The sequence below is a fragment of the Brachyistius frenatus genome, unplaced genomic scaffold (genome assembly GCF_029030835.1).
Source record: "Brachyistius frenatus isolate BFR_SWC_R1_liver_20210118 unplaced genomic scaffold, ASM2903083v1 Contig_250, whole genome shotgun sequence".
In the NCBI taxonomy this organism is placed as follows: Eukaryota; Metazoa; Chordata; class Actinopteri; family Embiotocidae; genus Brachyistius; species Brachyistius frenatus.
In genome coordinates, this window is record NW_027210849.1 from 344,190 (window position 1) to 367,500 (window position 23,311).

The 23,311-nt window shown below is 47.1% G+C and overlaps 1 protein-coding gene across 3 annotated transcripts in view; it reads left to right on the top strand.

The window, feature by feature from the left end:
- Positions 1 to 495: 495 nt before the first annotated feature.
- syne3 (spectrin repeat containing, nuclear envelope family member 3) overlaps positions 496 to 23,311 on the top strand; it is a 25,076-nt gene continuing 2,260 nt past the window's right edge. For 2 of the 3 annotated variants that reach the window (XM_069720771.1, XM_069720774.1), the window contains exons 1-18: positions 496 to 787; positions 2,956 to 3,118; positions 3,562 to 3,734; positions 4,213 to 4,522; positions 6,439 to 6,594; positions 8,388 to 8,747; positions 11,749 to 11,885; positions 12,018 to 12,192; positions 12,659 to 12,841; positions 14,375 to 14,518; positions 15,243 to 15,377; positions 15,486 to 15,647; positions 16,067 to 16,239; positions 16,633 to 16,691; positions 17,118 to 17,212; positions 17,525 to 17,668; positions 19,842 to 20,114; positions 21,028 to 21,081. In XM_069720771.1, coding sequence (XP_069576872.1) covers positions 2,975 to 3,118; positions 3,562 to 3,734; positions 4,213 to 4,522; positions 6,439 to 6,594; positions 8,388 to 8,747; positions 11,749 to 11,885; positions 12,018 to 12,192; positions 12,659 to 12,841; positions 14,375 to 14,518; positions 15,243 to 15,377; positions 15,486 to 15,647; positions 16,067 to 16,239; positions 16,633 to 16,691; positions 17,118 to 17,212; positions 17,525 to 17,668; positions 19,842 to 20,114; positions 21,028 to 21,081 — 2,877 coding nt within the window. In that variant the 5' untranslated portion in view covers positions 496 to 787; positions 2,956 to 2,974. Of the gene's footprint in view, positions 788 to 822; positions 1,009 to 2,955; positions 3,119 to 3,561; positions 3,735 to 4,212; positions 4,523 to 6,438; positions 6,595 to 8,387; positions 8,748 to 11,748; positions 11,886 to 12,017; positions 12,193 to 12,658; positions 12,842 to 14,374; positions 14,519 to 15,242; positions 15,378 to 15,485; positions 15,648 to 16,066; positions 16,240 to 16,632; positions 16,692 to 17,117; positions 17,213 to 17,524; positions 17,669 to 19,841; positions 20,115 to 21,027; positions 21,082 to 23,311 lie in introns of those variants that run through there. The other variant, XM_069720772.1, reaches the window with a different exon arrangement.

A 23,311-nucleotide genomic window follows, 5' to 3' on the forward strand; every position in this document is an offset into this window, starting at 1 on the left:
TAACTTCATATAGCCCAGAATTTCTTAGTATGTTATGTGATGTTTTGGGGTTTTTTTCTGATTTATTTTTCTTTAGATAATTGGGAAGGATGACATCGCAGAAAGATAATGGATGCAGCTTATAATAATAATAATAATAATAATAATAATAATAATATAACGTTATTTGTTCACCACCTTTGATAGAAGAGCTGCAGCTCAGGTGTGTGACTGTTCAGAAAGCACTCTTCGCCCTGCTGGTGGAGGACGATCTGTGCAGATTTCCGTTCAGCGTCATTCCTTCAGGAAGTCCCACAATGCACCTCTTCAGGTTTTTATTTCGTTTTCTTTAACAAGATTTGAGAAAAGCTTTGTACAGTTTCACTATGATGCTGGTGATAATGCCGTTTCCGGGGAGCCCATGAAGGCAACACGGCGGTCTGCCCGTTGACCCCCTCCCCTCCCCTCCCCTCCCCCTCCCGGCGGCCTCGCCTCCACTTCCTCCACTTCCTCCACCATAACTTCACGCGGCTCAGCGGACAGAGGTCACGAGCATCGGCCGTGAGTCGGTTTATTTTCATGACGCAAACACATGAACGCGCACCGCGTCCGGTTCGTTCAGTGACAGAAGGAGCGCGTGCTGTTCTAAACAGACAGATCTGTGATCTCGGGACGTCAACGGCTCTGCGTCACATCACCGGCGAGCTGCCGACAGATACGACTTCCCGGTTAGAGTTGAATCTGCCGGCGTCGGTACCGTAAACCGGAGCGGTGAGTCTTCACCTCCAGAACAGCACCGCACGTTCAGGTCGGTAACAAAACACGGAAGTTGTGTCAATGTTCACATGTTGGATTAAAAGTGCGCGCGGCAACATAGTTGCGTGAAAAGTAAACAAAACAGGTGAATACAACAGGCACGTGACAGGGGATGGATTAAGTTTACTGCACGAGCTGTCAAACGGACGGAGCAGAGGCGGAAGTGGCCATATACGGACAGAGTTTCACTTCAGTACAAACCAGCGGTTACTAGTAGGTCTGAATTTAAACTATTTAACACAACTAGAATAATTATGACGAACAACCCGCTGATCGGTTTAGTTTGTGACGGAGAAGAAAAACAGGAAATGCAGATGATGAGTATTCACTGTTTAATCTGTCAGTGTGGATCAATCTGTGTTACAGAGTGTGTTACAGAGTGTGTTACAGAGTGTTACAGTGTGTTACAGAGTGTTACAGTGTGTTACAGAGTGTGTTACAGTGTTACAGTGTGTTACAGTATTACAGAGTGTTACAGTATTACAGAGTGTTACAGAGTGTGTTACAGAGTGCTACAGTGTTACAGTGTGTTACAGAGTGTGTTACAGAGTGTTACACAGTGTGTTACAGAGTGTTACAGTGTTACAGTGTGTTACAGAGTGTGTTACAGAGTGTTACACAGTGTGTTACAGAGTGTTACAGTGTTACAGTGTGTTACAGAGTGTGTTACAGAGTGTGTTACAGTGTTACAGAGTGTTACAGTGTGTTACAGAGTGTGCAGTGTGTGTAGTTTGTGTGTTTTGTGTGTTACAGTTTGTGTGTTTTGCGTGTTACAGTGTGTGCAGTGTGTAGTTTGTGTGTTACAGTTTGTGTGTAGTTTGTGTGTTTTGTGTGTTACAGTGTGTGCAGTGTGTAGTTTGTGTGTTTTGTGTGTTACAGTTTGTGTGTTACAGTGTGTGTAGTTTGTGTGTTTTGTGTGTTACAGTTTGTGTGTTACAGTGTGTGTAGTTTGTGTGTTACAGTGTGTGTAGTTTGTGTGTTTTGTGTGTTACAGTTTGTGTGTAGTTTGTGTGTTACAGTGTGTGCAGTGTGTAGTTTGTGTGTGCAGATGTTGTGCAGAAGGAATGTTGTGGTGGGTAGAAATGAGTCATTGAGGGAAATGTGTGGTGCTTCCTGTTTTATTTCCCTCTGAGATGACGTTGTGCCTCTTCAGGCTCCTGCAGAGCGACGACGCTCCTCCTCACACATTCCACTCTCACTGCCTCGTCTCTCCAGTTATTTGAAGTTGTTTTCCACCCGACTGTTTGTCCGGAGGACACGAATACTTTCTGACACCGCAGCAGCGCTCTGAATGCAGGAGACTGAATTCCTGGAAGTTTTTACAACATAATCAGACAGGGAACAAATAACGAGAACAGCAGTAACGACAGTAGTTTTAACTTGTGTTGGAATTAATACAAAATACAAATGATATTGGCTCAATTTACATATAATTATATTATTATTATATTATTATTATTATTATTATTATTATTACTATTATAGTAGGACAGTCATCACAATCGGAGCCTTCCATCTTCCGTCTGTTAGAAATGTATTTGTTTGAAAAATGACTCAGAGAATTGATTCAAAATCAAACACATCGGACATTTATTCTTGCAAGAAGGAGCAACTCCACCCCTCAAAGAGAGGTGTGGAGCAAAAAGGCCCACGTCACTCCTCCATAGTTCAGCTTTATACAGTGTGACCAACAGTCACCTCCATTCCCTCTGTCTCTGCTTTCGTATGTAATACTGAGTTGGTTGTAGGTCACAACATAAAGACACAGAGTCGTCAAGTAAAACAAAAGGAATCACTTGCAAATAAGAGCGAAAACAAAAGAGACTTTCCGGAGCCACAAATGCAAATAAGAGGAATAGACAAATCTTTTCTTTCCATCAGTATTTCACGTTTGTAAATGTCCGAACACTCGGGTTTGTAATTCCCAACCTGAACCGTCAGACCCGACCCGATCACACCGGTTCAGATTACTGAATTATTCCAGCGGGTCTGAGAGGATCGGGCCCCCCTACTTCCTGTACAGTTCACCTGTCAATCACACAGGACAGCTTTTCTATTGGATATTATTCATGTCAGTTGAGTAGGTTGTCCTCAGTGACTTGGAGCCCCACCTGTGCTGCATGTTAACCTCAGGTGTGAACCGGGTCTTCTGTTCTGCAGGTCAGAACCAGGACCGGTCATGACTCAGCAGGAGCAGCTGGAGTTCATGGAGAACCTGGAGGCGGCCCTCTCCTGGATGCGGGCCGTCCAGGAGAGGCTGAAGGCCAACGACAACACGAAGGGGCCCCGTGACGCCCTTGAGGCCCGACTCAGGGAGACAGAGGTCAGATGCTTCACTCTCTGTTTGACCCTTGACCTCTGACCCACGCTGCTACTTCAGACTTCAGTCAGCTGCAGGATTCCGTTTTAACTCAACCTTCAATTGTTTTTCATAAAAATATACATTATATATACAAAATATACACAAGTGCATTTTTATTTTATACAGATACTTTAAACATCTTCTTTGGAGATACAACATCAAAATAAATATTATTACTCAGGAACATTTGAATAAAAATGTGTTTATTCTTCCTTTGAACAAACAGGAATTGTGCAGAAAATCGAAGGGTTGACGTGTTTATTTTGAGAAAACATGAAGCTAATGAAATAACTTGTGTGAAAAAGCTGCATCAGTCTCAGCTGTTGACTTGCTTTAATCTAATATCACCATATGAAAGAATGTATTTGACCTACATACTGTATACATATCTTCGACACTTACAGAAGATCCATCAGTCGGCGCATGAGGGTCGTGTGAAGATGGACATGGTGCTGGTGGCGGCAGAGAATCTCCTGCAGAGCGGAGACGAAGAGCTGAGGATGACCACCCACACCCAGCTGAAAGACCTGAAGAGCCTGTGGGAGGAGACCAGCACCTACATCATCCACTGTCACAGGTATGTGTGTGTGTGTGTGTGTGTGTGTGTGTGTGTGTGTGTGTGTGTGTGTGTGTGTGTGTGTGTGTGTGTGTGTGTGTGTGTGTGTGTGTGTGTGTGTGTGTGTGTGTGTGTGTGTGTGTGTGTGTGTGTGTGTGTGTGTGTGTGTGTGTGTGTGTGTGTGAGTGTGTGTGTGTGTGTGTGTGTGTGTGTGTGTGTGTGTGTGTGTGTGTGTGAGTGTGAGTGTGAGCGTGTGCGTGTGCGTGAGCGTGTGCGTGAGCGTGAATGTGTGTGTGTGTGTGTGTTCTCAGGTGATTGTTCCAAACCTCAACCAGAAGCCACATGACAACATCTGGAGTTGTAGCTGCCTGGATGATTTCATTAGTAAATAAACAGAAGGGGAAATAAAATCCAGTTAAAAACATGTTTCTGTGAACACACTGAGGTTGACCAGACTGAGTTGCTGAGAGAAGCTCCTCCTTGTTTCCTGTTAATCCAGCCGCATCGAGTGGGTGTGGCTTCACTGGAGCGAGTACCTGAAGGCCTACGAGGAGTTCGAGCTGTGGCTGACGAGGCAGCAGCGCGGCCTGGACGTCGGCGTGGAGCTGCAGCTGGGGCTGAAGGAGAAGCACTGGCAGGTGGACCAGCAGAGGGTCGCGGTGAGCGACGTGCACGGCCAGGCGGCGCTGCTGGAGAGGCTGCTGGACGAGGCGGCCGCGCTGCACAACAGGACCCAGGACCCCAGCGTGGAGCCGGCGGCCCAGGAGAGGCTGCAGGAGGCCTACAACGACGTCAGAGACAGAGCCGAGGTGAATATTTCAGTCTGTTCGGTTCCTCTGTGAAGGTTTGTTTGTCAGCAGTTTCATGGACGAACTAGATGCCTGATTTTAGTGGAACATGGTGGACGGATGGAAGAAGAAAGAAACCTGATCAGTCTGGTGCAGATCTGAAGCACGAGAGAATCCGTAGATGGCAGTCGAGTTCAGTAGAGACGAAACATCGTCCATCCCAGAAAGATGAAGACTACACATCACAGGTAGCAGTCGGCAGAGGCTCTGCATATCTGAGACAGTTGGAGCCTTGATGGAGGTCCTTCTAGTTTCTTATTCTAGAGAAACAACAACCATCACACAGGTTGGAGGGTCAGTAGTTAAAGACCAGAAACTGGAAGAAGAAGAGGAACAAACTGCAGGAGAGAAGACACAAAGTTAGTGAAATGAGAGTACAGCACAGTGTCTCTGCAACAGGAAGGGACATATTATGCTTCTCCAATCCTACGTACAGTTACATACTTTCATTATTCACATATGATCAGAACTTTTGCAGCAGCTGTTACGGTACATTTTCAGCAGTGAAGTCTGTAAACTTCCTGTTTTGTGATCAGGTCATGTAAATGGTCTGTACTTGTATAGTTTTATCACCTTTCGGTCTCAAAGCTCTTTAACATGGTTTTCCATTCACCCATTCACACACTAATGAGACAGATCACCATGCAAGGTGCTGCCATCAGGAGAACATTCACATACCGATGGTTCACCATCAGGAGCAACTTAGGGTTCAGTGTCTTGCTCAAGGACACTTAGGCATGTGGACAGGAAGAGCTGGGGATCGAACCACCAACCTTCTGATTAGTGTGCGACCCACTCTACCGTCTGAGCTACAGCCTCTTGTGACTGCGTAGGTCATCCCTGTAACAAACCTCAGGCTGCAGCAGCACGGCTGCTTCTGGTGTTGTTCATCTTTTCATTATCTCTGAAATTCTGCAGGTGTTGAACCGAACTGGAGTCTAAAGTAAATGTATGAGAGAGTTTAAAAAGACACTCACCTGTGTACACAAGGCTCCACAATCTACACTGCATCTGTGGACAAAAAAACAAACCACTGAAACTCTCTGCAGACCTTCACAATAAAAGCACAACAAAAAGGATCAGGATGTGTATAAACTGAGAAGCAGCTTCAGGATCCTCAGAAACCAAAGACTGACTTTCATTCTGCTCTAAATCCCTTCCTGTCCAGGCTGTGTGCTCCAGTTATAAACGTTATATGAACTACTGCTGTGTGCTCAGCTCTGGTAATCTTTCCCTTAAACCTGAGAGCTCTGATGTTTGAAAGTACTCGAAGATCCATCAGTACATCGTGTGGAAGGAGAAATACTTTCAAAGTAAGAAGTATAAGAATGAAACAACCAGAACACGTAAATACTTCCTCAGTTTGAGTGAAGAAACAGGAAGCACTTGAAATGAAATCTATCACTGTTGTTCTGCACGTCTCCTGTGGTCAGACGTCTGAGACGGAGGTGTGGGCGTGGCCTGCTGCGCAGCTCTGTGTGTCGCTGGTATTTGCATTTGATGCTGGTTGACATTCAGAGTCGGAGTGCGTCTGCCAATTATTCACTGAAAGCTTTCATTTACATCAACAACATTCTGATTCAGTGTTTGGAGAAAAACTTTCAGACAAGCAGCTTCATGTGAAGTTAGTGTCCAGATGTGTTAGATCCAGATGCTGAAGGCTTCACCCGCCGATAAAAACACATCTTCACATGTCAGTCAGATTTTAGGTGAACCAGCCCGTTGTCCTGACTGCTCACAGGACGGTTTGAATAGCGCTGCCTGTTCATCCTGCTGCCTCCTCCTGTTTCACGCTCTCTGACAGATCTCACAGGAGAACACAGACTCTCATGTTGTTCCTGGTGAAGCTGACAGTCACCATCATGTTTCTCCTGCAGGAGCGTCTGTCACGGCTGCAGAAGATCGCCGAGGAGCACCAGATGTACCAGAGCTGCGTTCACAGGTTCCAGTCGTGGCTGCTGTCCAAGACCAAGGAGCTGACGGACCTGATGGAGGCGGAGGCAGCGACCGAGGACAAGCTGAAGGCTTTACAGGTGAGACTCAGGACCTTACAGGTGAGACTCAGGACCGGACCTTACAGGTGAGACTCGGGGCCTTACAGGTGAGACTCAGGACCGGACCTTACAGGTGAGACTCAGGACCTTACAGGTGAGACTCAGGACCGGACCTTACAGGTGAGACTCGGGGCCTTACAGGTGAGACTCAGGACCGGACCTTACAGGTGAGACTCAGGACCTTACAGGTGAGACTCAGGACCGGACCTTACAGGTGAGACTCGGGGCCTTACAGGTGAGACTCAGGACCTTACAGGTGAGACTCGGGGCCTTACAGGTGAGACTCAGGGCCTTACAGGTGAGACTCGGGATGAGACTCGGGACCTTACAGGTGAGACTCAGGGCCTTACAGGTGAGACTAAGGGACCGGACCTTACAGGTGAGACTCAGGACCGGTGAGACTCAGGACCGGACCTTATAGGTGAGACTCGGGACCGGACCTTACAGGTGAGACTCGGGGCCTTACAGGTGAGACTCAGGACCTTACAGGTGAGACTCAGGGCCTTACAGGTGAGACTCGGGATGAGACTCGGGACCTTACAGGTGAGACTCAGGGCCTTACAGGTGAGACTAAGGGACCGGACCTTACAGGTGAGACTCAGGACCGGACCTTATAGGTGAGACTCGGGACTGGACCTTACAGGTGAGACTCGGGACCTTACAGGTGAGACTCAGGACCGGACCTTACAGGTGAGACTCGGGACCTTACAGGTGAGAGTCAGGACCGGACCTTACAGGTGAAACTCAGGACCGGACCTTACAGGTGAAACTCAGGACCGGGCCTTACAGGTGAGACTCAGGGCCTTACAGGTGAGACTCAGGACCTTACAGGTGAGACTCGGGACCTTACAGGTGAGAGTCAGGACCTTACAGGTGAGACTCGGGACCTTACAGGTGAGAGTCAGGACCGGACCTTACAGGTGAAACTCAGGACCGGACCTTACAGGTGAAACTCAGGACCGGACCTTACAGGTGAAACTCAGGACCGGACCTTACAGGTGAAACTCAGGACCGGGCCTTACAGGTGAGACTCAGGGCCTTACAGGTGAGACTCAGGGCCTTACAGGTGAGACTCAGGACCTTACAGGTGAGACTCGGGACCTTACAGGTGAGACTCAGGACCGGACCTTACAGGTGAGACTCGGGGCCTTACAGGTGAGACTCGGGACCTTACAGGTGAGACTCAGGACCTTACAGGTGAGACTCAGGACCTTACAGGTGAGACTTAGGACCTTGCAGGTGAGACTCAGGACCGGACCTTACAGGTGAGACTCAGGACCTTACAGGTGAGACTCAGGACCTTACAGGTGAGACTCAGGGCACAGAGACACTTCTACACACATCAACACACATACAGGAAGAGAGCAATCATTTACAGGGAGTTAGCCAAGTGAGCTAACATGCTTTTTACCATTCGTCTTGTTTTTATGAACACGATAACTGAAGAACATCTTGAGGGAATTTCTTTAAACTTGGCAAAAACATTCACCTGATATCAAGGATGAACTGATTACATTTTAGAGGTCAAAGGTCAAGGTCACCGTGACCTCATGTTCCCCTCATTCTTCTGTCACGTTCTCTTCAAAGCGATATCTCAAAAACACTTGGAGGGAATTTGTTCAAACTTGGCAAAAACATTCACTGAGTACCAACGATGAACTGATGGGGTTTTGGTGTTCAAAGGTCAAAGGTCACTGTCCCATCACATCGACCCAAGCTAGTTCACACTAGAAGCCGACATGTCCTCATGTTTCTCCCACCGTCTGATTCAGGCTGTGGACGACAGTGTGGCCTGTGAGGAGAAGACGCTGCAGCACATCGAGGGCGTGGCGGAGGCGGTCCGGGCCAATACGTCGCCGGCAGGGGCGGAGGTGGTGGTGGAGCAGGCGGAGGAACTGCGGCTGCACTGGCAGCGGCTGAGGCAGGGCCTGTGTGAGGCCGAGGACGGCATCCGCTCCAGCCTGGACTCCCACAACCAGTACGTGACGCGCTGCCAGCGGCTCAGCGAAGACATCGGCCGCCTCCGGCTGCTGCTGCAGGGGCTGGACCACGAGCTGGAGGACACCCACGAGTCCAGGGAGCGCTCGGCCCACACGGAGGAGACCATGGTGGGACAGTGGAGGACGTTCACGGTAGGTTTACATCTGCTTATATCAGTGGAGACTCTCTAGCTGAGTCCATGTGAACACACTGCTTATAGACGTGAATACAGCCGGAGGGTTGTCATGACGTTGACTGTTTATTAGCTGTTAGTGTGATAAATGATGCTTCGTTATACGTCTTTCTTTAAAGCCCCTGAGGACATGTTGAAGTCTTTAATATGTCTTCTTAACATTAAATATTCAGTCTTAAAACAGAAACAGTTTAAAGTTTAGTTGAAGAACATCTGAAGTTTCTCGTTATTTTTCTTCCAGTTCTTTGTGGGCGGAGTTTAATTAGATCTGATTGATGGTCGATACTGTCGTGATGTCATCAACTAATCTGTTAATGATGTCATAGTACAGAATGGTTCTCTAACATGTGATGTCTCTGACTGTAGTTTTAACAGAGTCGTGCTGTTTCAATCTGCACTGACAGGAAATGACTTCATCATGTGAACACGTCACCCTCCAACATATCTGCAGCTTTAATTATTTTATCCAGAAATCAGCGTGTTTTTGTGTCCTCTGTTTAACGCACTCAATAGACACACTGATTCTTCTGTCCAGCAGCAGCAGTGGAACAGAAACACATTACAGTTCTCAGTACCAGTTTGAAACTTGAGTTGTACCAAAACAATAAAAAAGGTGAAGTTCTCAAACAGGAACTTTTTAAAGTCACCAGTCTGTCCAAATGTTCGACGAAACTTTTCACTCGTGACAGTTTTGTTTTCTTGTTTTATGAACTCACTTCAGTTGGTAGAAAACACGGACCGGGCCTAACACTCAGTCCACGATGCGTTCCCTTCCTTGTCTCTCCTGCATGTCGTCTTTGACTGCTGTTGTTCGGATTTCTTCATTTTGAATTCCCCATTGGTTGTCATGGCGACAGCTTCTCTTACAGCCTCTCCTCACAAAAAACACGGTGATAACTCAACGTGTCCTGACAGAAGAACTCTGAGTTCTTTATCTGCATCCCGGTGTTTTGAACCAGATCTCTGACAGGAGCTGTGAACTCTGTGGATGCCTCAGAGAGGTGTGTTGGAGCCACAGGTACGTTATTATTTCCACCTGGCAGCCTCACACTGTGACATATATCAGGTTTACCCGCCTGTTTGTCTGGGAAGTCACCGCCGGCTGAGCATGAAGCAGAGCTGTCTCACCGTGGAGCGAAACATGAGAATCTCTGTAGGGAGCTTTTTAGATGGATGTCTGCAGCGTGAGGCAGAAGCAGCACGAAGGAGGTGACAGACAAGAGCGGTGTGGACCAGTGGACCAGTGGACCTGTGGACCTGTGGACCTGTGGACCTGTGGACCTGTGGACCTGTGGACCAGTGGACCTGTGGACCAGTGGACCAGTGGACCTGTGGACCTGTGGACCAGTGGACCAGTGGACCTGTGGACCAGTGGACCAGTGGACCTGTGGACCTGTGGACCAGTGGACCAGTGGACCAGCTCATTGGTGTGACTGGACTGCTGAATGATCCGATGCACTCAGCTGTCCGTCATCTGGGGGCGTCGACAGGCTGTCACCTCCCCGCGACAGTCTACTCCCTGTTAAAGACGTGAAATGGATTTTAAACAGAAAACTACACTGATTTACATTTGAATGTGTTTCCACAGGTGATTTAGTTTGTTCTACGTTTGGACAGGAAATGGAAAGAATTACAAACAGTTTAAAAAACATTGTACTCCAACAACCTGAAAGAAAGGTGTGTCGTGTGAATAAATCCCACTTTTTACATATTATCCTGTATTCAGCGCTGGTCTAATAATAATAATCTATAATCAAAGGTTGGATAAGGTTATTGATAATCATCTGATTAAAGTAAATTAGTCAAATTAAGTGAGAGGAATCAATCATCATTCATCTGTACAGTTATGTTGATGGATTTAAGATGAACTCAGGTCCACTCAGGTCCACTCGGGTCCACTCGGGGACACTCAAGTCCACTCAGGTCCACTCGGGGATACTCAAGGACACGCAGGTCCACTCAGGTCCACTCAGGGACACTTAGGTCCACTCGGGTCCACTCAGGTCCACTCAGGTCCACTCAGGGACACTCAAGGACACTCGGGTCCACTCGGGGATACTCAAGGACACTCCGGTCCACTCAAGGACACTCAGGTCCACTCTGGGACACTCAGTTCCACTCAGGGACACTCAGAGTCGTTTCCCCTGTTTCACTCAACATCCATCCTGATTTATTCATGAACATGTGATGATTGGTGCTGAGTCTGGTGACTAATCCGAGTGTAGCAGGTGTTACTCTGAGAATATATAATATATCAGGACACTGAGAATATGAATCAGTGTAAACAACATATTTTAAATATTTGTAAAAAACATTTATGTTGGTTACTGTTAGCAGGACAGACTGAAGAGGTTACTAACAGCAGGATTTTTTATTTATTTATGGCTGCTTTAATGTAACAGAGTCAGAAAAACAAGTCGTGCATTAAAAGATTAAGAAACTGACAGACTACAGGGATTAAAAACATCTCAGTTAATGTCTTTAAATTCTGCAGAAGACATTGTGTTCATGCAACAACAACAACAACAACAACATCAACATATTCAGAAAGAAGCAGCTGTATTATTGTCTTTTCATTATTCTCACATTCCTTGTTTGTGTGTCTCAAATAACTCGCTGGTCCCGGATGTAGACTCCGTTTACTGTATAGTGAATATTAACCATTTTTATTGAGTTCTGTCATGTAAATGCACAAAACTCTCCAGAAAATATAAACAAAACACCGACATGCTTTTCTGACTCATTTGATTTGTTTCTCAGTCTGCAGTTATTTCACCATGTCAGTTGAGCTTTCTGTGGTTCTTTCAGCTGAGACATTTCATCCGGTAGAAGTTCTTCTTGTCAGTGAGCGAGAGAACCGACTGGTGTGATCATGATGTCAGGAACATGTCAGAAGAATGCAGATGGAGGTCAGTTGTTTGATTGAAACTCAGTCTGCTGCTCTGTGTCGTTGGTTTCAGGGAGTGAGGAACACTCTTGCGGGGGAGGAATCTCAGGTGGAGCTGCTGAAAGCTCAGCTGAAGGAGCTCTTCAGGTTCTCGGAGGACTCGCGGCACCTTTCTGACGACCTCCTCGCCGTGGTCAAAGAGCACCAGAGGTCGGAGACGGTTTACTGTGGATGATAAATACTGATGACCACACGTGTTCAAACCTGCTCATCTCCTCCGGAGGATCCCGTCTGTGTCCTCTTTAGATTCTCACTCCACCGTCTGTCCTCTTTGTGTCTCAGTGTGAAGTGCCGAGCGACCCGACTGTGTTCAGAGTCCGAGTCGGAGCTGAGGAACGTCCTCCAGGACCCCCTGCTGGTCTACGCCCAGTGGAGCCACGTCGTCTCTCAGGTGATGGAGGCCTCGGCCGAGGTCACCGACTTCTCCCACATCGCCATGCTGGTCCAGAACATCGAGGTAAACAAACACACATACAGGTAAACAAACAGAGGTAAACAATCACCGAGGTAAACAAATATAGTACAAAGTCCAGTTTTTTCCAGTCTTACTCAAGACGCTGTGAGACGGTGGGTCAGTAGACGTCCCACCTACGTCCCACCTGTCCACACATTTACGTCCTGATGTTAAAACCCATCATAAAGACTTCCAGCCGTCTGTTTCATGTCGGAGGTGGAAGAAGCTGCTGCTGCTGTAAGAGTTGCATCACTGCTGCAGCGGAGTCAGAAATTCTCTTTAAGTCTCTGTGAAATCCTGTGAGGAGATGTTTCCTGGGAGTTTTCAACATTTATACAAGAATTTATAGTAAATGTTCTTATTTATTTCATCATTGCAAAGTAAAGTGTAAGACCTTTAAACCAGGGTGACTCTTTAACTTCAGTCAGTGTTCACAGACGGACGTGTCCTCTTCTGTCCTCCCCGTCAGCGTCTCCTGAAGGACAGCATCCAGCTGCAGGAGCGCTTCGGTCTGCTGCAGGCGAAGACCAACCTGCTGGACTCGGTGTTCGGCCCGGAGCGGTCCGAGGGTCTGCAGGGGGAGCTGAGCGCCGCCATCAGGAACAGAGAGCTGCTGCACTCTCAGCTGCTGCAGAGGAGGAGCCGGCTGCAGGTATCAGCTGCTGCTGTCTCACTGTCTCACTCTGAGACATCACTCTCGGGGTTAGGGACGACTGTTGGTACGTTCACACAATATTTACACAGGGACATTTTTCATAAATAAATGATATTAAAACAGCTGGAATGCTAATAGTTCAGGAAGAGACGATACGACTTAACAAGAAAAGATGTGTCAAGATTCAAAGATTGTTTTATCCAGAATCCTCTGGCAGAAATAATAAGTTGAAGTTGAGTTCAGTGAGGGAGCAACAGGGATGGAGATGCTTTAGATTTGAATGATGCTGCTGCTGTTTACTTCTAGTGCTTGTTGATCCAATAATCTAATTGGATCTTTTGGTGTTTTTTTTTTAAAACACCACATCATGTAGGCTGTACATAAATTTATATTCTTGAGTATTATTTTATACTTTAAAAAAATAAAACCCTACTGTGACCTGCTGCCATGTAGACTGTTGAAAGTATCTGACAGACCTGAAGAAGAAAACTGGTTTTAATAACTTTTGCTTTAATTCTTGGATTAAAATCAACTTTTAAATTGTCGGAATGGAAACTACTCAGCAGCCTCAAGCAGGATTCTGCATCCTGAATATGTCTGTATTTAATACCAAAACTGTGAGAATGATGGTGAAACATCACTGCTTCAGTTCTCCTCGGAGCTCCATCATCCCTGCTGTGTTTCCCAGAGGATCACTGCATCCTGAATGTGGACTCATGCTGTTTATAGACGAGTCCATGTTGAACTTTACTACCATCTTCTGGATGTTTCAGTTCATCCATCCCCCCGTTATCTGTTCCCTCTTCATCCTCAGCAGGTCAGAGGAGGATAAAGTGAGTATAGATACCCTCTGTATCTATTTTTAGAAACTTATCCCAGCTGATCTCTGGGATACTTCACCTCAGGGGGGACTGAAATACTGTTGAAGGGGGTAACATCCCTTTAACAGGGAGGGATCTCCAACAGAACCCAACCCAGAGGAGGAGAGCATCTGCCTGGGTCGGTTCCCCCGGGTCTCCACTCAGAGTTTCTTTCTTTCTCTGTAATCCTGCAGCGGAGACATAATCTCTCTGTCTGCAGGAAATACGGGTGATTAACGAGCAGAGACGCAGAATGAACATTTTTTTGATATAGGTCAGCGTCTCCGTCAGAATTACATTACATTTAGCTGACGCTTTTATCCAAAGCGACTTACAACACACCGATGGTTCACCATCAGGAGCAACTTGGGGTTCAGTGTCTTGCTCAAGGATACTTAGGCATGTGGACAGGAGGAGCTGGGGATCGAACCGCCAACCTTCTGATTAGTGTGAAGCCCTCTCTACCGACTGAGCGACAGCCTCCCTTTGAATGAAGGATGTCGGTCACTGCAGACAGAAAAATGATGAAATCAGAGACGGATTGTTTGGAGACACTAAGGATGAAAGGTCCTGCACAGCCTGTTGTCTTCCACACGTGTTGAAGATGTTTCAGCATCCCTCATTTCCTGCGGTCCAGGTATCTCCACCTGTGTAACATCTCCCTCCACAGGGCCTCATCTCCAGAACCAAAGACTTCGGAGACGCCTACCAGCTGATCCAGTCCAAGCTGTCCTCCTTCAGAGACCGACTGATTTCCGCTGACAGCCTGCAGCCGGACATCCTGGCCAAGAAGAGCCAGGCGGACCAGTTCATGGTGAGTCTGATAAATACAGATCCTCCTCTCTTAGCGTCGTCTCCGTGGATTCAGATCATCCTGCAGCTTCTCCACAGATGCAGCAGCTTCAGGTGGAGATCTTTGTAGTGTTCAAACTATCTGTCCACTGAGCATGCCCAGTACACGTTAATTCAGCTGCTTCTCTGCTGCTGCTCAAGAAGATGTTTGTTCTGATGACGCCATTATTTATTTTCAGCAATTTATTCTCATTTTAAGACCATTGATTATAAATACTGGGCGGTGCAGCGGTTAGCATGGTCGCCTCACAGCAAAAAGGTTCTGGGTTTGAATCCCGGCCTTCCTGTGTGAGTCTGCAGGTTCTCCGTGTGCCTGAGTGGGTTCTCTCGGTTCTCCAGCTTCCTCCCACCATCCAGAAACATGCTATCAGGTTAACTGGTGGTTCTACAAATGTCCCTGAGGTGTGAATGAGAGCGTGAACGGTCTTTGTTTCCATCTGTCTCTCTGTGTTGTCCCTGTGATGGACTGACCACCTGTCCAGGTGAACCCTGCCTTCACCCAATGTGAGCTGAGATAGGCTCCGCCCCCCGTGACCCTGTTCAGGATAGAGCGGGTATAGATAATGGATGGATGATTATAAATAATAAATCAGTTTGTCTGATCAGACGCTGCCTGGTGTGTGTTGTTGTGTTGTCTCATCTCATCATGTGTGTCCCTGTGTGTGTGTGTCCCTGTGTGTCCTCAGGTGCTGCAGAGGGACCTGGAGGACTGTGAAGCCCACCTCATTGCCCTGGAGACACTGGTGTCCTCCAGTCAGAGCAACAGGACTCAGTTCGAGAAGCTCTACGTTGAATGGAGACATCAGTACAGGACAGTCAGGGTGAGACAGGACACATGTGCAGGCTTTATGTCTGTCATTAAATATTTGAATATTTATTTTAATAGATGAATGTGGGTAAACTGAGCCTCTTGTATCTGGTGTCTGCAGGAGAAAGTTCAGGAGAGTGAGGACAACATCTCCGACCACGAGATTTTCCACGACAGCCTGCTGAACTTGCAGAAGTGGCTGATGATCATGAAGCAGAAGCTGGAGTCCTTCTACGGAGCGTCAGCAGGGTGGAGCATCGAGGGGCGGCAGTACGAAGCCCAGGTCGGTGCCGGAACCTCTTCTGACGTATCATCGTCCCGTCGGTCTGAAAGATTTCCTTTAGTGTCAGGATTTTAAGGACAGATTTGATCCAGTTTGGAGAATATTTTATTTTCTGAGATGTCCTTTACAATTTGAGCAACATGTGATTTCTTCATCCACCAACTCCTGGACTCTAAATCCAGAACTAAAGATTCAGTGAAACACCTGACAGAGTCAACCCTTCATCTTCATCTTCATCACTCAGCCAACAGTCATCCTGGTATTAGTTCTGTGACCATGTTGCTTTTTTTTTTTTTAATATTAAAATAAGAATCATTTAAAGATGAAGATGAAGAAGCCAGTTCAGAGACCGAGCTCTGCATGATGAAACATTTCCTCTTTAAGTCTTATCTGTCTGTCCTCCGTGTCTTCGTCCTCAGAGAGCGCTGGGAGAGTTCCCAGAGAAGGAGCTCCAGCTGCAGCAGATGGAGGTCCAGGGTCAAGAGGTTCTGGAGAAGACGTCAGCAGAGGGACAAGTCCACATCCTGCGGGACATGAAGCACCTCAAAGAGTCCTGGTTCACCCTGTACAACACCAGCCTCAACCTGCACAGGTATCTGAGGAGGACGGATGAGGAGGACATGGACGGATGAGGAGGACAGGGGCTGATGAGGAGGACAGGGACGGATGATGAGAACATGCTGATGAGGAGGACAGGGACGGATGAGGAGGACAGAGGCTGATGAGGAGGACATGGACTGATGAGGAGGACAGGGGCTGATGAGGAGGACATGGACGGATGAGGAAGACAGGGACTGATGAGGAGTACATGGATGGATGAGGAGGACAGGGGCAGATGAGGAGGACAGGGACAGATGAGGAGGACAGGGACCGATGAGGAGGACAGGGACGGATGTGTCTTCAGTGTGGGTCGGGTGGAAGAAACGTCTTCTTACTGTCGTGTATCAGACCTGCAGAACATTTAACGTCTCTGTTTGTCCGACAGGCTGCTGAACATCTCCTCAGGACATGTTGACCAATCCGGAGGCCTGAAGAACTCTGGACCTGCAGGAGGAGGAGCAGGAGGAGGAGGCCTGGAGGGAGAGGAAGGGGAGGGCGTGGTGTCGTTAAGGAAAGGTGGGTGGAGCCTTAGCCTCGGTGAGGGATACGGTGAGGAGCATGTCCTCTCATCAGGTCCAGTCAGAGACGGAGGACGCTCCTCTGATGGAGACCAAGTGGATTCTTCTGGTTGGAGGATTCACAGCAAACAGGAAGTTCTCAAAGACACGCCCACAGGAAGTCCCAACAGAGACACGTCAGCAGGGGGCGCCTCAGGAGGAGGAGTATCAGTCCGACGGACCAGCAGGGGGGAGGCGGGAAGGATGAGCTCTGGAGGAGACAGCACAGAGGGAGGAGGAGGAGGAGGAGGAAGAGGAGCAGCACTAGGAGCAGCAGCACTAGGAGCAGCAGCAGGAGGAGCAGCACTAGCACCAGCAGGAGGAGGAGCAGAAGGAGGAGGAGCTTTCACCCTGTTCAGACGGGACTCAGCCAAGACGACGTGGACGCCAGCAGTTCAACACACATCGGTATGATTACTCAGACGAAGTGTTCGTTCTCTCTGTTAACTGGTTTCATTTCATTTAGAAGCACAAAGTTAAAGAACCAAGTCGTCTCTACGACATCTAAAACTCAGACGTGTAAGACGGGCAGCGGTGGGCGGGGCTTAGGAGGAATGACAGCGAGAATCAGCTGTTCAAACACAACAATGATGTCATGTGGTTGATTTTGCTGTCAAGTAGTTTTTGAGAGTTCCTCCCGTTTCCAAACACAAACTTTCAGACACTGCTGGGTAACAAACCTCCACCGCTCTGACCTGTTTGTGGTGTGTTTTTTTTCAGGGGAGCAGAGGACTCCTCCGATCCAGGAGGAGGGAGTTTGAGGCCTGGCTGTCCAAAGAGAACAAGATCCTGTCGGGGATCCTCAGAACCAAGGAGGCACCGCTCGGTACCAAAGAGGTGCAGATGAGACAGGACACACTGAAGGTCAGGTTCTGCAGTTTAACTCCACCTGCTGCTCTGTGAGCTGAGAGGATGTAACCTGACACACAGATGGGATCATATATTATTTATATTCAATCATAACCTGTTGAAAACACACCTGTCCTGCAGGTTTTATGATTTCATGATAAAAAAGACTTCCTTTCACGCTGTCTTCAACTGTTACAGCATCACGGGGTGGGGAGACCGTCTCAGAGACTGATGTAATAACCTGAAAATATTATCATTAAACAGGAAGTGCAGACAAAGTTCATTTTATACCGATATTTACACTGCTCAAAAAACTAAAGGGAACACTTAAACAACACATCCTAGATGTCAATGAATGAAATATTCCAGTTCAAATCTTGATTCATTACATAGTGGAATGTGTTGAGAACAAAATAACATCAGAATGATCAATGGAAATCAGAATCATTATCCATGGAGGTCTGGATTCAGAATCATACTCCAAATAAAAGTGGAAAAATCAGATCACAGGCTGATCCAACTTCTGTGGAGATTCCTGAAGACAAGTCCAAATGAGTCTCAGTAGTGTGTGTGTCCTCCACGTGCCTGTATCACTCCCTACAACACCTGGGCATGCTCCTGATGAGACCACGGATGTTCTCCTGAGGGATCTCCTCCCAGACCCGGATCAAAGCATCGGTCCACTCCCGGACAGTCTGCGGTGGACGTGGCGTCGGCGGACGGAACGAGACGCGATGTCCCGGATGTGCCGGATTGGATTCGGGTCTGGGGGACGGACGGGTCGGTCCGGAGCGTCGATGCCTTCATCGTGCAGGAACTGCTGACACACTCCAGCCACATGAGGCCGAGCATTGTCCTGCATCAGAAGAACCCAGGACCCGCTGCACCAGCAGATGGTCTTCAACGGGTCTGAGGATCTCATCCCGGGACCTAATGGCAGTCAGGGTACCTCTGGCTAGCACACGGAGGGCTGCGCTGCCCTCCGAAGAAACGCCTCCCCAGACCGTCGCTGACCCGCCGCCGAACCGGTCCCGCTGGAGGATGTTGCAGGCAGCAGAACGTTCTCCACGGCGTCTCCAGACTCCGTCACGTCTGTCACATGTGCTCAGTGTGAACCTGCTCTCGTCCGTGAAGACCGCAGGGCGCCGACGGAGAAGCTGCCGATCTCGGTGTTCTCCGGTAAAGTCCGGTCGCCCCGCACGGTGTCGGGCTGTGAGCACAGACCCCACTTGTGGACGTCGGGCCCTCTACCGCCCTCATGGAGTCTGTTTCTGACAGTTTGAGCAGAAACATGCACATTAGTGGCCTGCTGGAGGTCATTTTGTAGGGCTCTGGCAGCGCTCCTCCTGCTCCTCCTTGCACAAAGGAGCAGATAGCGGTCCCGCTGCCGGGTTGTTGTCCTCCTACGGCCCCCTCCACGTCTCCTGGTGGACCGGCCCGTCTCCCGGTATGTCCTCCGTCCTCTTGACACTGTGCTGACAGACGCAGCAAACCTTCTTGCCACAGCGTGCATTGATGTGCCATCCTGGATGAGCTGCACTACCTGAACAACTTCTGTGGGTTGGAGACACCTCATGCTCCCTCTAGTGGTGAGGACACTGACAAAATGCAAGAGGGACCAACGATCATCCAGAAAGGACGAGGACAGAGAACCGGTCTGTGGTCACCACCTGCAGAACCGTTCCTTTATAGGGTTGTCTTGATAATTGCCTCATTTCCACCTGTTTGTTCCATTTGTACAACAGCAGGTGAAACTGATCCTCAATCAGTGTTGATCCGAACTGGACAGCTTGATTTCACACAAGTGGGATTGATTGGAGTTACATTGAGGTGTTTAAGTGTTCCCTTTATTTTTTGGAGCAGTGTATATTATATGTAAATTCTACCTCTATGTATTCAGTAAGTACTTCATGTATTCAGTAAGTACTTCATTACATAGATTTTCCTGTTTGTTTTTCTCAGTAACTGATTTGATAATTGATCATTGAACTGATTTATTAGTATTAAACCTGGTTTCTGCAGCAACAATCTGTCAGTCTGATGTTTTAATGTCTGAGATGATTTATGTTCTGATTTATTCTATTTGAATAAATAAAACTATTAAATAAAACTGAACTGGATTGAAACTAACAGAGCGTTATAGATCACTATGGATTCATGTTTAATAATCTGTTGTGTCCTGGTCCAGGCTCTGAGGGACGGAGTGTCCTGGGGTCAGGACCAGTTTCAGCTGCTGCTCCAGGAGGGACCAGGACATCTGGAGGGACCGGGAGGTCTGGAGGGTCCGGAGGGACCGGGACATCTGGAGGGTCCAGAGGGACCGGGAGGTCTGGGCAGTGAGGCCAGTTCTGGACCAGCAGAGGATGTGGGTCTGGAGGAGCTGCGCTACCGTTGGATGCTCTACAAGTCCAAGCTGAAGGATGTGGGAGACATCCGGACCAGGACCAGGACCGGTGCCAAGGTGAGAGGACAGACAAGTTAAACTATCAGCTTTGAAAAGTAAAACTATCAGAAACATTTGAATCACTTTTTATATTGGAGAGAAAAACTCCCGAACAGGTTATTAAAGTTTGAGGTGTTGATCAGAAGTCTGGCAGGAGAACAGCTGATGTCCCGCTTCATCTGTTGATTCTGTCGTCCAGAACCAAACTAAGAGTTACTGAACTGTCTGTACATGGTCCTGTTATCAGGGTCCTTCAGGCTGCTGGTCCGTCCCTCACTCACTGAAGTCTCATTAAAGAACTCGTAAAAAAATCTTCCATGAGAAACGAGAAGAGACAAGAACACCAAAGAAGCCTAAATTATTGTACATTTAAAATGTGTCGGCTGCATCTCTGTTTTCAGACTGACGGTTGACATACGGTTATTTATGTTTTGTTTGTTAAAAAATTTAAAGTCATATATTTGTTCAACTTGTGTCTTTACCTTAATGTATTTTTTGAAGCTGAATGTAGAAATTAGAGTGATAGATTATGCACTCATGAGCAAAATAAAAGAGAAAGTTGGATATATAATAACATGTATAATATAATAACAGCTATAAGATATAATTATATATATTAACAGATATAAGACATAGATCATAACGGACCACTTTGTGTGTGCATGTAAACCGATGCAGTAAAAGTCTGTTATGTTGGACATGATGTATTTGGTGGTCCTGCAGCCGTTGTCTTCACTGTGAAGTGCACTGAGGATGTCTGATCACCAGGTGGCAGTGTAACCTAATGTGGTTGAGTTCAGTCCTGTTGTTGGGAGGATGATGTTGACGTTGTGATGTTACTGGAGTTCTGCTGTGGCTCTGAGGTGGTGTTACAGCTGTCAGTGTGAAGGATGCTCTCTGACATCACTTCTTCTATTTTGTCTCCCTGCAGAGAGTCGCAGCCAGAAAGGAGGAGGAGCCAGCCGTCGCCGCCAAAGTACAGAAGGTAACAACAAAATACAGTCACTATGGTAACAGAGAAAATGAATTTAATACATAACTTTTATTCTCCAAAGACTGAAAACTGTATTTATTATTCCAGTTGAATACAGACGTGATGAGTCATAGTTAACTTTTGTTTTATTTGTTGCCTGCAGCTGTTTATTAATTTTGATTACATTTATAGTGGAAACCAAATAGATGCTGATGTTTATGGAGGTTTTTTTTATATGGTTTAGATTCATACAATAAATTTTGTTTGTCATTATTTTAAAAAGATTTTCTGTCAAGTGGCAGAAAAACATGAAAACAGCAGCAGCTCCTTCTGATGGTTCAATCATATTTGATAATAAGCAGTTATGAAATATATAAAAGGCTTGTTTGGAGTTTTCAAACTGGTGCAAAGAAACTTATTCTGGTGCTTTGAACATTTTTCATGCAGTGCAGCTATAAATAAAAGTTATGAGGAGGTTATTGATCGGACAACACCGCCTCTCCCTCACTCTTGCTCGCCCTCTCACTCACTCTGCTGGTGTATTATTAGTCAGCTGTTAACTGAAACACTCTGAAGCTCTGCAGCTGAAGCTGTGAAGAGTTCCTCATCTTCATCACTTTACATTCAATGGGACAGAAACATGGACTTTCACCTGGACTTAGTTCCCAATAGTCCCTGTTGGGGGGTCATTCCTTCTGAAAGGACGCGGGGGCGGGGCTTACAGCGGCAAATGTCACTAATTGACAAATCCCGGATTTATTAAAACCTGCTTGTAGTTTATGTCTGACAGTGTTTAGGACGTAACAGCTCCAGACGTTTAACAGGCAGTGGACCAACAGCCAAGCTCAGACTGATGCAGAAGACGCCTTCCAGGGGACGTCTTCCGGGGGACGTCTTCCAGAGGACGTCCTTTGTTTTGGTCCATCAGTGGACACTTGATGAATTTTCTAGTGTTTCGTCCCTCCTGTAAGCTTCTGATCCAGAGTACGTTTTTGTGGAATTAAAGTTCCTCAAACTTTTGGTGAAGAAGCTCCTACGTGGGAGAAAAGAGAGACACGAGAGAAGACAGGATGTCCAGGTGTCCTCTCTATGAAACACTGTGTCTCCATCAGTGGATGGACTCATTCTCACTCTGCTGAAACACACATACCTTTGTCCTCAGGATGTTTGTCATGTGGAGGAATGATTAGCAGGTTTCACTTCCTCCTCCATCAATCATTAACTTTTACACACACATCTGGACTTCAGTTGATTCTGTCTCTGTAGTAGTCAGTTGTGTTTTCCAGCTGATCACCGGTGATGTTGCTGATGTTGTTGGTGACACCACCAACATCACTAACAACACCATCAACACCACCATCACCATCACCAACATCACTAATAACACCATCACCAACATCACCGACACCACCATCACCAACATCACCAATATCACCAACAACACCAACATCACCACCGCCATCACCAACAACACCAACAACACCATCACCAACAGCCATGATGGTGGTGGTGGTGTTGGTGATGTTGGCGATGGTGGCGGTGATGTTGGTGATGTTGGTGATGTTGGTGATATTGGTGATGTTGGTGATGTTGGTGATATTGGTGATGTTGGTGATATTGGTGATGTTGGTGATGTTGGTGATATTGGTGATGTTGGTGATATTGTTGATGTTGGTGATGTTGGTGATATTGGTGATATTGGTGATGTTGGTGATATTGGTGATGTTGGTGATATTGTTGATGTTGGTGATGTTGGTGATATTGGTGATATTGGTGATGTTGGTGATATTGGTGATGTTGGTGATGTTGGTGATATTGGTGATGTTGGTGATGTTGGTGATGTTGGTGATATTGGTGATATTGGTGATATTGGTGATGTTGGTGATGTTGGTGATGTTGGTGATGTTGGTGATATTGGTGATGTTGGTGATGTTGGTGATATTGGTGATATTGGTGATGTTGGTGATGTTGGTGATATTGGTGATGTTGGTGATGTTGGTGATGTTGGTGATATTGGTGATGTTGGTGATATTGGTGAGGCCGATGACGCAGTAATCATAAGTTGAAACATGATCGTAGGCGGTTGAAGATGATTCAGAGTCTGGAGGAGAGCAGCTGATTGGAGCAGCTCTCTGTGGAACATCATGTTTCTGACTGAGTGGGCGAGCTGCTGCTGCTGCTGCTGCTTTTATCTCCTCAGACTGCTTACAGTCACCAGAGGTTCTGCGTCGCTTTCTCTTTC